This window comes from Lynx rufus, unplaced genomic scaffold (assembly GCF_022079265.1).
Source record: "Lynx rufus isolate CCGP_SWC_20201006 ecotype Redwood Valley unplaced genomic scaffold, mLynRuf1.p SCAF_12, whole genome shotgun sequence".
Lineage (NCBI taxonomy): Eukaryota > Metazoa > Chordata > Mammalia > Carnivora > Felidae > Lynx > Lynx rufus.
The window spans coordinates 52908824-52922280 of NW_025814826.1; the positions used below are offsets into that span (position 1 = coordinate 52908824).

The 13457-nt window shown below is 39.3% G+C and overlaps 1 protein-coding gene across 6 annotated transcripts in view; it reads right to left on the minus strand.

Annotated features, from left to right (window-relative positions):
• The window catches only part of TATDN1 (TatD DNase domain containing 1), a 45228-nt gene that overhangs the window by 26886 nt on the left and 4885 nt on the right, over positions 1–13457 (minus strand). For 2 of the 6 annotated variants that reach the window (XR_006961122.1, XM_047074168.1), the window contains exons 2-6: positions 7380–7445; positions 5450–5499; positions 2257–2320; positions 376–519; positions 237–279 (exon numbers count right to left, since the gene is read on the minus strand). Coding sequence is in view for 2 of the 6 variants with exons in the window: in XM_047074168.1 (XP_046930124.1) it covers positions 237–279; positions 376–519; positions 2257–2320; positions 5450–5499; positions 7380–7445 (367 nt within the window). In the remaining 4 variants the exon portion in view is untranslated. Of the gene's footprint in view, positions 1–236; positions 280–375; positions 520–2256; positions 2321–5449; positions 5500–7379; positions 7446–10146; positions 10170–13457 lie in introns of those variants that run through there. The other 4 variants (XM_047074170.1, XM_047074171.1, XM_047074169.1 and 1 more) reach the window with 3 other exon arrangements.

Sequence of the window (13457 nt, forward strand, 5' to 3'; positions counted from 1 at the left end):
AAAACTCATCCCTTATTTCCACCATTAAAATTAAGTTAGCCAGTTAACCAATTAGGAGCTATATGCTTCCATCCCCTATGAATTCCATGTTTCACTTAACTTTTGATATACAAAGGGATTAACAAAAAATCCTGATGCTTACTCCAGCTACATTCTGAACTGATAAAAGCTATATATAAAAAAAAAATCACTCTTAAGATTTTACAATAATTCCTGAAGTCAATAAATTTCCTTACTTGAGCTGAGTATCTCTGGGACAGAACTGTAGTCGGTCAAAATCTTTAAAAGATAAAAAAAAGAACCAACAATTACTCATAACTTGTACAGAACAAATCACTTTCAAAGTCACTCTAACAGGGCTAGGTTGGCACTTACCAAGTCCACACTCCCCTATTGCTACAACTTTCCCCTTATTGTTTTCAGCGAGATTTAACAACTCCATTAGGTAAAGATCAGGGTCATTCTTTTCAAATTCATCACATCTTGTAGGATGACATCCAACTGTACTGAAAAACATATCTAGCACAAAATAATGTCTTAGGATTATTTCCAAAGTATTTTTCATATTATATTTAAATGACAGATCAAATACTTTCAGCTGGTTAATTTTTAATAATAGCCATAAACTATTCAAACTGCCAGAATGGCATGAAGTTAATCATGTAAGAATTTTTGGAATACCTTAGCAAAGCAGGACAGGAATATGAAAATTGCCTTAACAGACTGGTAAAAATAATTAATTCACCTCTTTCCAAAGCCTGGCATTTACTCAGCCTAACAGAATGGAAAATGAAACAATTTCTTACAGAATGAAGTGTCATAACCTAACTATATCTTTATACTTACTATTCATGTGATCATCTTGTTTCACATAGTTAATATGACAATTAAAATTTAAACATGCTTAAAAAGCGTGAGTTAAGGAGGTGGAAGGGAGATTTGTTTATCTGATAAAGAATTAAGCTCACTTATTTGCAGACCATGTCTTGATAACTGTAATTGCACGAAACACCAACGTGAAGTCAAAAAGGGCTTCTGAGTGGTTTGCACCTGAACCCACGTGAGAGGTGGGGAGCCTTCCTCAGCCTCTCCTGCAGGTGTTTACATATAAGAGGAGGCAGAGGTTTTAAAACAGTGAGAACACAGGTTCGTGAAGGGGGGAGTGAAGAGGGCTGACTATGAAGATTCAAGAAGTTTTGAAAATAGATCTCTCTGGGGATAAAAAGGATAGAAGACAATATTCTTATACACCTCCAAGGCATCTGGGAAGATGGTTATTTTTATCTTAATCATTAAGAAAAAGTGTCAGTGGATCCTGAAGAGAAGTACGCAGTTTAGAAAGATTGCCACAAAAAGATAGCTTTTAAAAAAATATTTTGTTTACTTATTTAGAGAGAGAGAGAGAGAAAGAGAAAGAGCAAGCGCAAGCAGGGGAGGGGCAGAGAGAGAGGGAGAGAGAGATTCCCAAGCAGGCTCCAAACCATCAGCACGGAGCCCGACATGGGGCTCAAACCTACGAACCATGCGACCATGACCTGAGCTGAAACCAAGAGTCTGGAATTTAACCTACTGAGCCACCCAGGTACCCCCCAAAATAGCTTTTAGTAAGTAAATCAGTATTTTTAAAAATAAAATAGAATGCCTAATTCTTCAAAGTCTAGCACGTGAAGTATGACAAAACACAAAACCAAAAAAAGTGAGGTAAAATGAATGCCAGATAAAGGAGATGTTTTGTGTAACTAGGATTCCCTTTGGAACCAATTCCAAACCTTATAGATTTTAAATAAATGCAAAACGCGTAACATAAAGTGAGCATCTGAGGGATGATACATTATTACTTGCATTCCTGGGGCCTTCCACCGTGGTCTGCATGATACATACTTAATAAATGATCCTTCACAGTTTAAGTTTAAAAAAAGCAAAATAAAAGCAACTCCCATCCTGAACACATTACAGCATACACACAAAAATCCTGTATCAGGAATACTGGAGACTAAATTATATACCTGGTGAACTTAATTCTCATTAAGGAAATCTTAAAATAATCCTTAAGTACGATGAGAGAGGATTTAACCAAGCATCTGATATATCAGTGTCAGAACCCTTTCATCTTAATCACACCCTGTTACACTCAGTCCGTTTTCCTGTTGTTTCCAGTCATGATCCGTTGTATTGTACCTGAGGCAGTTATAGAAAGAATTCTTCAAAATAACTTAATTCATATGGGGGGAGAGGGTCAAAGTGAGAGGAGGATACCATTTGTTTGTGCCAAATGCAGTGCCTCTTTACTGTCCTGCAGATTTCCACCTGTGATCATAAACTGAAACAGAAAGAAAACATGCCCACTTTAACAGAGTATCAACAAGTTTCCTAAACACGCCTCCCTGCTGCTTTTCCAGAATGCTTTCCTAAGACTGTCACACACTTACCTTCCTTTAAAATTTGGCTGAAAGGTCACCTTTTACGTAGAGTGGTCCCTCACCACCCCTCCCCACACATACAAGCATACATCCAACACGGATTGTGTCACTCCTTCCTATTAAAGTGTATTCCATGTCTGTTTTACATTGAATGACAGAGGACAGATTCCACATTATGAAAGCCTGACTAAGTACTTCTGAATTTAGAATTCTGTTAATCTAAGTTAGAGATTCAACAGTGTTTATTAATTCAACAGTTCTCCAAGTGAGGTCCTGGGACATCCAGGGGATATGTGAGGTCAAACCTATTTTCAAAATAATACCAAAGATGCTATTTGCTTTTTCACCCTCAGTCACAAGTGTGCAGGGAGTATGCCAGAGGCTACATGATGTGTAATGTCACAACAGACTGCCTGCAAAAACACATACCCAAGTTCAGCAGTCTTAAGAGCTAGACAGGAAAGGGACGAGATGTTTAAAAAAAAAAAAAAGGGAAAACAATTCCATTCATGTCACTACATTTTTGGGGGTTGGAAAATATTTGTTTTTCCTAAAAATATGTTCCTTATGTAATATATTGGTTTATTGTTAATAGATATTTTGAATTTTTCTCAGTTTTAATGTCTAACACAGTATATATTAACAGATAAAACCAAAACAAAAGTTCTTTGGGGTCTTCATTGATAGTGAAGAATGTGAATGGGTTCTGAGACCAAAAGTCTGACAATCTCTGGGTTAATGTATATTGATGACTTCTTTGTAAGGAAAATGTATGGCTCTTAGCAGAAAAGCACGCTTCTAAAGGGACAGCCCTTAGGGTCGACCAGCAGTCAGAACAGTGTCTTTGCTACTGTATTAAAAGGAAAATGTCACCAAAGAGCCTGTGTGTTGACGGTGGCCACTGAGGCAGTGCTGATAAGTGTACATCTTTCTAGAGCAGTGATTTAAGTGCACCGATGTATATTTCTTTAAACATCTCACTTCAAGTGCCTCCCTGAGCTAAAATGAAGAATTCACTCTAGGTGTATGCCTAAAGAGAAAACAGTAAAACACAGGAGGAAATGCAAATGACAGACGTTTTTATAAAGCAACTTAGACTTCTAATATAGCAGACACTGAGTATCTTACTCAGGGAATGCATAGGCATAATTAAATCCTCAACTTTCAGGAAAATTTTACTGTTTACCAACATTCCCTAATTCTTTAATACAAGACCAGGTGCCCACATTTAGTATTTCAATTGTGTAAAATAGTTGCTAATTAATTCTACCTTTTATCTGTAACTTTCCCAAAGAGATTAGAAAAACAACAAGCAAGGACAAGACGAGAGGACATAATTTCCTCTCCCAGTTCACAATGAGGACATTAGGCCGATGGCCTCTGCCACAAACTTCACAAAATACAGGCTGCTCACTTCATGCAGGTACAATACCAGGTGCTCTGCATTCCTGCTTTAGTTCACCCTCACAAGTCTCAAGTAGGCGTTATTATCACTGTCGGACGACGAATGGCGCCGGCGCTGGAAGCCAGCGGTGCCGCGATCACTGTGCTTTCAGTCACAATGTAACAGCAAGGCACCAAGTTAGATTTCAATTTGGAAGCATGTCCAAGTATATTCCATCCCTGTCATTCTTACGTGTGTGTGTGTTTACAAATGTTAAGACTGAACTACTCATGGCCGACACGCAGAAATTCAGGAGCCTGGTATTCAGAGTTTGCAGAAAAGCATTTTATACAGTGATTTGCCAAGCACAGAATGACTGCATCATGAGAGAGGAATGCTGTAACCTTTATCCTTTCTTATTGTGAATGAGAGCTATAGCGTTCCGAGTTGGGAATGAGAACTCATGAGTCAGCAGTGTCATCTTTAATTTTTTTTATGTTTATTCATTTCTGAAAGAGAGAGACAGAGCACAAGCAGGGGTGGGGAGGAGGGAGAGGGGGGACAAAGAATCTGAAACAGGCTCCAGGCTCTGAGCTGTCAGCACAGAGCCCGACGCGGGGCTTGAACTCACAAACCGCGAGATCATGACCTGAGCCAACGTCGGACACTCAACTGACTGAGCCACCCAGGTGCCCCAGCAGGGTCATCTTTTAAAACTCAGGTTATTCAACTTAGCAGCCACAGTGTCCTGTGGCCATCACCAAGTGTCCTGATGCCATACTATGGAACTTCACCCGATTTCTTGTGTGCGTGTGTGTGTGTGTGTGTGTGTGTGTGTGTGTGTTGGAGGGGGGGAGGAATAGCTTGATATTTTAAAAAAAATACTAATTAAAAAGAAGTATCTATCTATTCAAAGAATTTGACACAGTGCTAATATTAATTTGCTTAGAACTCTCTAAAAGGTAGAATTTTCCTGATAATCAAATTAGTACTGTAAAAATTAAAGTGTTCTCTCAGTTTTTGAAATGGTATACCCATACTATAAGAGCCAAAGGTGGTGACAGGATACACATTTTTTATATGTTAATTTATTTTGAGAGAGAGAGAGAGAGAGAGAGAGAGAGAGAGAGAGAGAGAAGAGAGAGAATCCCAAGCAGGTTCTGTGCTGTCAGTGCAGAGCCCGATGTAGGGCTCTAACTCCAAAACCATGAGATCAAGACCTGAGCCAAAATCAAGAGCTGTATACTTAACCAACTGAGGCACCCAGGTGCCCCAGGATACATGTGTTTCTGATGATCACTTAATTCTAACAGATGCTAAATTACATTATAAAATTAAGAGTTGCATTTTTGACAAACCTGATAATTCAGATAGGTCTTAAAAATTTTTTTCAAAGAGATTTTGCCATTTACCATGTTTCTGATCACATGGAAGAACTATCCAAGCATGAGGTCTGTATCACTTAAATAGCTGTGAACAGAAAATTTTGATATTTTACTTCATTAACTTGCTAATATTACTTGCTGACAATACATATCCCAAAATGCCAAGTGTGGCCTGAGCTCTTTCTCTTCTATTCTGTAGTACCTTAACCAAAATTTAATTTTTTAAAAAAAACTTAAGAGTAACAAAAATGAAATGTTACCTTTTTAACACCAATCTGGACAGCTCTTTCTATTACATCTTGTAAGTCGTCTATAAAAGCAAAAACCCCACATTAAGAAAAGCTAGTAAAAAATTTTTTCACTTAATTATCTCTTCTTGAAAGAAAAACACATAGAAACAATCATTTACCAAATCAATACCATTTGATGAGTACTTATGATAACAATCAGTGATAACCTTAAAAAAAACAAAAAAAGGAAACCTGTATCAAACTAGGTGACTAGTTATCCATTTAATTGTATTTTATTCTGTTGACCAAAAGGGAGAAAAGTGACAAAAATCAGGAAGTTCAAATGAAAGGTGAATTTGCTCACTACAACTTAAATCAGTTGCCTTAAAATCGAAACTTGTTGGTATTGTATTTTTTTAAATAAAAATAAAAGTCATTAAGATTGCTTATTTTTACTAGGGATTTTCAGAGTGTATCTGTAATGTTTCCCAAAACATGATAAAACTTCTCTTTGTAAATTTCAGTTAATACCGTATTATTATAATTCCCATTCCCATTGAGGAAGGATAATTTTTATTTTCACTGACAGTTTTTTTCTTTTTCCCAAAATTTCTTGTTAAGTAACAATAAGCTTTCTGGGGAGATCAATTGAAGGCTAAGCTTTAAGAAGCCTGAGGTAAATGGATGGCAATATTAAAAAATGACATAAATCCATGTATTAATTTCAGATTTAAGTATCAGTAAATTTTATTAGAATTATCATTACTTCTAGAAGCTATAAAATTTCTTTTAGACAAAAAATATCAACTTAGTGAACTTACACTAAGACATCCAGTTTTGCTAAATATTGTAAACCAGAGGGATACTGATAAGAATAAAACTTATTTCATAAAAACGCACATACAAACATACATACACATAGAGTCATAAAGCATGAAATCTATTAAGTGCTACAAAGGCAAGAAAATCAATATAATTACATACTCTAAGATGTAGTACCTAACATTTGATAAATATAAAAACATTATCTAAACTTCTAAATGAAGTAGAAAAGGTATGTTTTGAGGTAAGGCTTATGAAAGCTAATGTTTAACTTTCTTGTAGGTGACATCTAACATTCTCTGTATTCAGAGAAGCTTTCGATCATTACCACCTAGAAGCATAGTAAAATTATCTTGACGTAATTGCTGAAATGTGCACTTGCACTTCACCCAGGCCTCAAAACCAAATTTTCCTGTTTGCATTCACATAATAACAAGTACGGTAATTTTCTGAGACAATATTCACAAACCAGTTTATTGGAGAGATTCTTTCAAAAACTTGTTGTTGCCATCATTTCCTGCTTACCTCAGCTGACAAAATATGCTTTTTAAATGAACTTGATATGATAAATATAAGCCATTTTGCTTTTGGCTAAGCTTTCCGTCAACCTTTGAGAGACTCCTGTCTATTCCCACCTATCCCACAAGTATCTGGGATTTAGCAAGACATGGATGGAAAGGGGGGAAAGGTAAGACAGGGAGGGTGGACAGCAGCACGCCTACTCCTTAATCCCATTACCTCTTTGTCACTTAGCGGAAAACGTTTTCAAAGGACTAGATACTGACGTTCAACTGCAGGTGATTTTTTAAATTATGTGCCCGACTGTTCAGATGCTTAAAAGACCAATTAAGCAATCAGCGATTGTTTGGCTTTTATGCATATGGTTAAAGTTCTTTATTCAAAATCATAAGCTTCCTCAGAGAAGACCTTGGTAACACTTTGTTATAATAGGTGCTTTATAAATGCTCATGGCCGTGGCTTACCAATATGCTTATAAATGTTTCACTTTGTTTATAGTTTTATCCAAGTTGCATAATAAATCCTTTAATATTTCAGCTGTAAAGTGGATTATGCTTTCCATCATCTCCCTGAGGCAGAAAGCTTGTCTTTATTTTATCTTAACAACAGAAACATTTACCTTGATGCTTCTGAACTCCCCTATAAATTCCTCTGAACATAGGATCTGTCAAGTTGATACCAATATCTGTGGAAGGTAAAAGTAAATAATTAAGAGCTTCTATTTTAAACTTCTATGATAAATAAAAGCTGTTACTAAATTTTTCATTCAAAGTCTAAGTGCCACCACTTGTCTGTTACTGTGCTAGACACCTGGGATGCAAAGAGTAAGATATAATTCCAGCCCTTAAGAAACTCCCTGCAGAATTGCGAAGGCAGACGCATTACAGACAATTAAGAAATATTATAAGTAGACACTGGCACTGTGGGACACAGAAGAGGAACAACTACCTTAGTCTGGTAGGTGGCCTAGAAGTTTCCAGAAAGAAGGGACCCCTGAACTGAATCTTAAAGGGTAAGTTAGAGTTACCCAATAGAAGAGGGGAAATGCAGACAGAGGAAGAAGGAACAATGCATTCGGGGTGTGAACTAGTGATTGTAGAGAGCTATAGACTGTTCTGGCTATTGGGAGAGAATTATAGGGAAGGGAGTAGCCAGAAAGTCCAGACTCAGCTATGTTGCAGACATCTGTCTTTAAAATACCGGATGCAACAAGAAGCACAGATGGGTTTTAGGCAGAGCAGTAAGAGTTGTCTTCTGGACATCTCATTTGGCATCTTTGCAGAAGGCAGGATTTGAAGGGGCAGATTGAATCCGTTTATCTCATTTGGAAACAGGCGAGAGCTCATTTTCACAACGAAGAGAAACTGAATTGAGGTAATGTAGGTCGAGATGCAGAGAGTGGAATAAACTTTTTTTTATTCACCAAATATTACGAAGAGCATCTATCTCTGTGTCAAATACTATGTAAGGAGTTAGGGGATATAGAAATGAGTAAGACCCAACACTTGGTCCCTGCCCTCCAGGAATTCATAGTCTATATGGTAACTAATATATAATTTGTGATCCAGTAGCCTAGACTAAGCAACACAAGGCAAGAATATTTTTCTTTACTGCTGTATTCCTAGAACCTAGTATAATGGTTGGCACATAGTAGGAGCTCTATACATGTTAAGTTTGTAAATAATTATTATGTGCTTGGGAGCACAAAGAAGGCGCAATAACAGTTTTGGCAAGAAAACCTTCACAGGAGGGCTAGATCTTGAACAAAGCTAAAGCTTGCAAGCTGATGAATGAAAAGGGCATTCTGCAACATGGATGTGTGGAAGAAAGAAATTCTGCATCTAGAAGAAAGAAATTCCTTGTGCCTGTAGAGCAGTGGTCCTCAGTGGAGAGCAATTTTGCAGCCCCTCTCTTCTTCTAACCTCCCTTGTTGCACAACATTTAGCAATGTCTGTATTCATTTCTAGTTGTCCCAACTGAGGGAGTGCTATTGGCAACCCAGGCTTGTGGCCACGATGCTGCTAAATATCCTACGATGATCACGATAACTTCCCCAAAGAATGATCTGACCCCCCGCAAGTCAAGTGCCATTCTTGACAAATCCTGCTGTAGAGTATATGGGAGCCAGGGGAATAACAAGATGTGAAGTCAGACTGTGACGGCCATGGGCAATAATAATGCCTTCCTTATTTAAAATACACTCCCTTTAGCTTTCAGAACTAGGACAAGTTCACAATGATAAGGGGCAGTTGCCTACCAACAGACCCTTATGTTAGTTCTGCTTACTTTCAGCTTCCTCTGAGGATATTCTCACTCTGATTTCTGCCAACCTGGCCCTCAGTAAGCTGTGCTGCTTCAACATTAAGGCAGACCTTAGACAATGAATGGGAGTTTGGATAATCCAAGAGACGATGTGGAGACTATCCCAGGTATTTGAAAACAGCAACAAAAAAGGCAGAAAGCATCAAAGATATTTCAGCAACAGTATATATGTCAATACAGGGTAGGAGATGAATTCGGACCTGGTACCCTTTAAAAGGACCATGGACACACAAACACTGAATACTATAAATTCAATATAGGTGTTCAGTGGGATGGCTCAGATCACAAGAATTCAGCAACTAGTTTTTTTTCAATTAAGGAAAGGAAATTAGATAGGGAACGGTGCAGACTGAGAAGGGGAACCCAGGAGAGAGGGGAGGTCTTTCTGCCTAGAATAATCCTTCACAGGGGTCCGTCTACAATCACCCACCATGGATGATGGTTAGGAGCACAGATTCAGTCTGCATCGTTTCTACCCATTTCTCCTTTGCACAGCTAAGAGATTAGTATTTTTCCAAAGCAATCTTTTACTACCACACAAAGTGAAAAACAAAGGAAAAAAAAGCAAATTTAACAAGTAAACTTCATGATGCTCACTTTAAAAGCAACCTGGAAAAAAACCAAAAAGCAACCTGAAGTCTAGCTTGGAGGCTCAGTTTACAAAACCTTTCCATGTCCTCGTCTCATCCCTCACTGGACTGGATGCTAAACTGTTCTTCAGGGCTTGACCCTGAGGCAGATATGGCTGAAGCCAATTCCAGGTGATACCACTAGCTCTGAGAGCCTACTTCTTCCAGGTGTGGGTCAGTCCTTTGGGCCCTAAGTCACAGTATACTTCAAAACTCTGTATTTGGGGGGCTCCTGGATGGCTCAGTCGGTTGAGTGTCCTACTTCACTCAGGGCATGATCTCATAGTTCGTGAGTTCGAGACCCACATCGGGCTCTCTGCTGTTAGCATGGAGCCTGCTTCGGATCCTCTGTTTCCCTCCCTCTCTGCCCCTCCCCTGCTCATGCTCTCTTGCTCTCTCGCTCTCTCTCAAAAATAAACAAACATTCTGGGGCACCTGGGTGGCGCAGTCGGTTAAGCGTCCGATTTCAGCCAGGTCACGATCTCGCAGTCCGGGAGTTCGAGCCCCGCGTCAGGCTCTGGGCTGATGGCTCAGAGCCTGGAGCCTGTTTCCGATTCTGTGTCTCCCTCTCTCTCTGCCCCTTCCCCGTTCATGCTCTGTCTCTCTCTGTCCCAAAAATAAATGTTGGAAAAAAAAATAAACAAACATTAAAAAAAAATCTGTATTCAGCTTTGGACCCAGATGAGCCTTGGCCTTTAGAATATCCTGCACTGACTCAGTCACCAATTTCTTCCCTCTTCTGCAAGACACCTCTTGTGACTTACAGCCTGTGGCCCTTTTCTTTCTGACAGTTTGCCTGAAGTGTCTTCCCTAGCCAGTTGTCAGAGCGGCTTTCTAGCCTTTGAATAGAATGCGTCACCTTATTCAGGTTTGGTGAAGGAGATCAGAACATACCACTCCAAAATATGTCACTTTGGCATATCAGTTATTTTAAGCTGAGTGCATTGGAGAAACAGAAGATGCGAGCAAGGCTCTCTGCTCTCCCCCTGAACTAAAGATACCCTCCCATACCAAGAACAGAAGAGCACTGTCATCACTAGACTGGGAGTCAAAGACAAAATGAATCTGTATGAACAAACCCAAATAACCCTCATCATCTTCCATTAGTTTCCCCTAGTTTCCTAGTCATTGTCCCACAACTTAGACGATTTAAGCCCTTTTTTTTTTTTTGTCACATTGCCACTTATGCTTTAGGGCCTAACAGCTGCTTTGGGGCTTCATTCTCCTTCTGAAGACTCCCATATACACAAAAAATAAAATGTATGTGCTTTTCTCCTGTTAATGTCTTAATGTCAGTTTAATTCTTAGACCAGCTACAGAACCTAACAGGGCAACAGGAAGTTTTTCCTCCTCTACATCTACAGAGGCAAATATGTTCTTTTTCTGGACTCTGAGTCACTTCTGTCTCCTCTAAGTTCTCTCCTCTATGGGTTGGCCAATGGCCGTCCCACTCCCATCCACCCACTCACCGGCAGACACCTACAGGGTGATTAAGTAACAGGTCAACATGGAGGGATCAAAGAAAAGTTTAAATCGACAGATCACCAAAAAGTAAATCTGTAAGCAAGTTCCAAGAAATACAATAAAACGGAGGAACTGCAGTTCTGGAAAGAGAATGAGCTCTGGAGTCAGATTCCTAGGGGCGCCTGGGGTAGCTCAGTCGGGTTGAGCATCCGACTCTACTTCAGCTCAGGTCATGACACTAGTAGGGTCATGAGATTGAGCCCTGCGTTGGCTCTACTCCACTTGAGCCTGCTTGAGATTCTCTCTCCCCCTCTGCCCCTCCTCTGCTTGTTCTTCTTTCTCTAAAACAAGAAAGAATTCCTGGTATTGTGACTAATAAACTGAATGACTTTGGGCAAATCAGTAGGCCTTCTGAGCCTCAGTTTCCTCACTAGGCGAGAGGGCATAAAATTTCTCCTTCCAGGAATGAAATGTGGCTCAAACTGGAAAATAAATGTGAAAGCATTTTGCAAATTAAAATCCTTATAAAAAGGGGCGCCTGGGGCGTCTGGGTGGCTCAGTCGGTTGAGCGTCCAACTTCAGCTTGGGTCATGATCTCGTGGGTCTGTGAGTTTGAGCCCCGCGTCGGGCTCTGTGCTGACAGCTCAGAGCCTGGAGCCTGTCTCGGATTCTGTGTCTCCCTCTCTCTGACCCTCCCCTGTTCATGCTCTGTCTCTCTCTGTCTCAAAAATAAATAAACGTTAAAAAAAAAAAATTTTTAAAAGAGGCGCCTGGGTGGCTCAGTCGGCTGAGCGTCCGACTTCGGCTCAGGTCATGATCTCGCGGTTTGTGAGTTCGAGCCCCACATCGGGCTCTGTGCTGACAGCTCAGAGCCTGGAGCCTGCTTTGGATTCTGTGTCTCCTTCTCTCTCTGCCCCTCCCCCACTCATGCCATGTCTCTGTCTCTCAAAAATAAACATTAATTTTTTTTTTAATCCTATAAAAAGTACTTAACTATTACTACTGAGCACAGTATACCTTCTGTAACGTGCCAACAACACATGGAATTTCAGTCAACATTAGCTACACTTCCATACCACCTCAGGTGGCTAACACTCTCAATTCATTATTAAACAGCCAATCTTTTTTGTCAATCTTTTTGTACCCAACTCATGACACAATTATGAAAATAAAGCCAGTCAAAATCTTACTCATTTAACAACTTGTTCAAAATATCCTAATCCATAATAAGGGACAGTCTCTTTTCAATTAAAAAATTCCTGTCACAAGTATGTCTACTGACAACAAACTCAAAAAGGTAAACAAATACTACATGAGAAGCAATTTCCAGCTTGAAATAGCCTGAAAAACTAAGAAAGTGAGAGACTGGGTAACAGCACAACAGGAAGAAAGACAAGGCAGAAACTGCTACTTCTGACTAGGGGGAAATTGAGGCAGTTATACAGTTACGGGTATGTCATCTTATAAGGATTAGTAATATTTACCTTTTTTTTTTTTATAAACTAGCTGCCTTTAAAAGCAGTGCCTGCTTTATTGCTAAAAACTACTTCTGGTATTAATGAGTTTTATTTTTCAAAACAAGAGTGGAAAACTGCTTGCAGCCCAAACAAAACCACATCTCCAAACTAATGCCTCACTGTTTGGGCTCAGTGAATCATGTCTATCACTGTCAACTATGATTGAGGGATACAAAAGGACAGCAAATAGGGCATTTAAAATAGTTTCAGATTTGCTTAGCCCTCTGACAGAACTTCGACTTTACAGGAAATACAGGAAATTAGGAGACAAACTAACCACCACCACATAGCAATCAGAGGAATCCAAAAGACAGACTTCTGTGTGGCAATCTCTTGAATTTCTGAGAAAGGGCCATGAAAAAAGGGCCATGAAAAAAGAAATGTGCTAGGTTAAGGGGTTGGCAAGCTCTCGCCCACAGACCAGCACCTATTTTTGTTTGCCCCTGAGCTAAAAATGGTTTTACATTTTTAAATAGCTGGGGGGAAAAAGTCAAAAGAATAAAAGTATTTTGTGATGCATAAAAATTATAAGAAACTCAAGTTTTAGTCTCCAAAAGTTTTACTGCAACAAAGCCACACCCATTTGTTTACGTAGTGTCTATGGCTGCTTTTGAATGACGAGATCAGAGTATTTCCAATAGAGATCATATGGTCCACAAAATAAAAAATATATACTATGTGGCCCTGTAAGGAAAAAGTTGCCCAACCTCTGTGCTAGATACAAAACCGAAGGACATCCAAATGCATGGCTCTGGATTAGATACT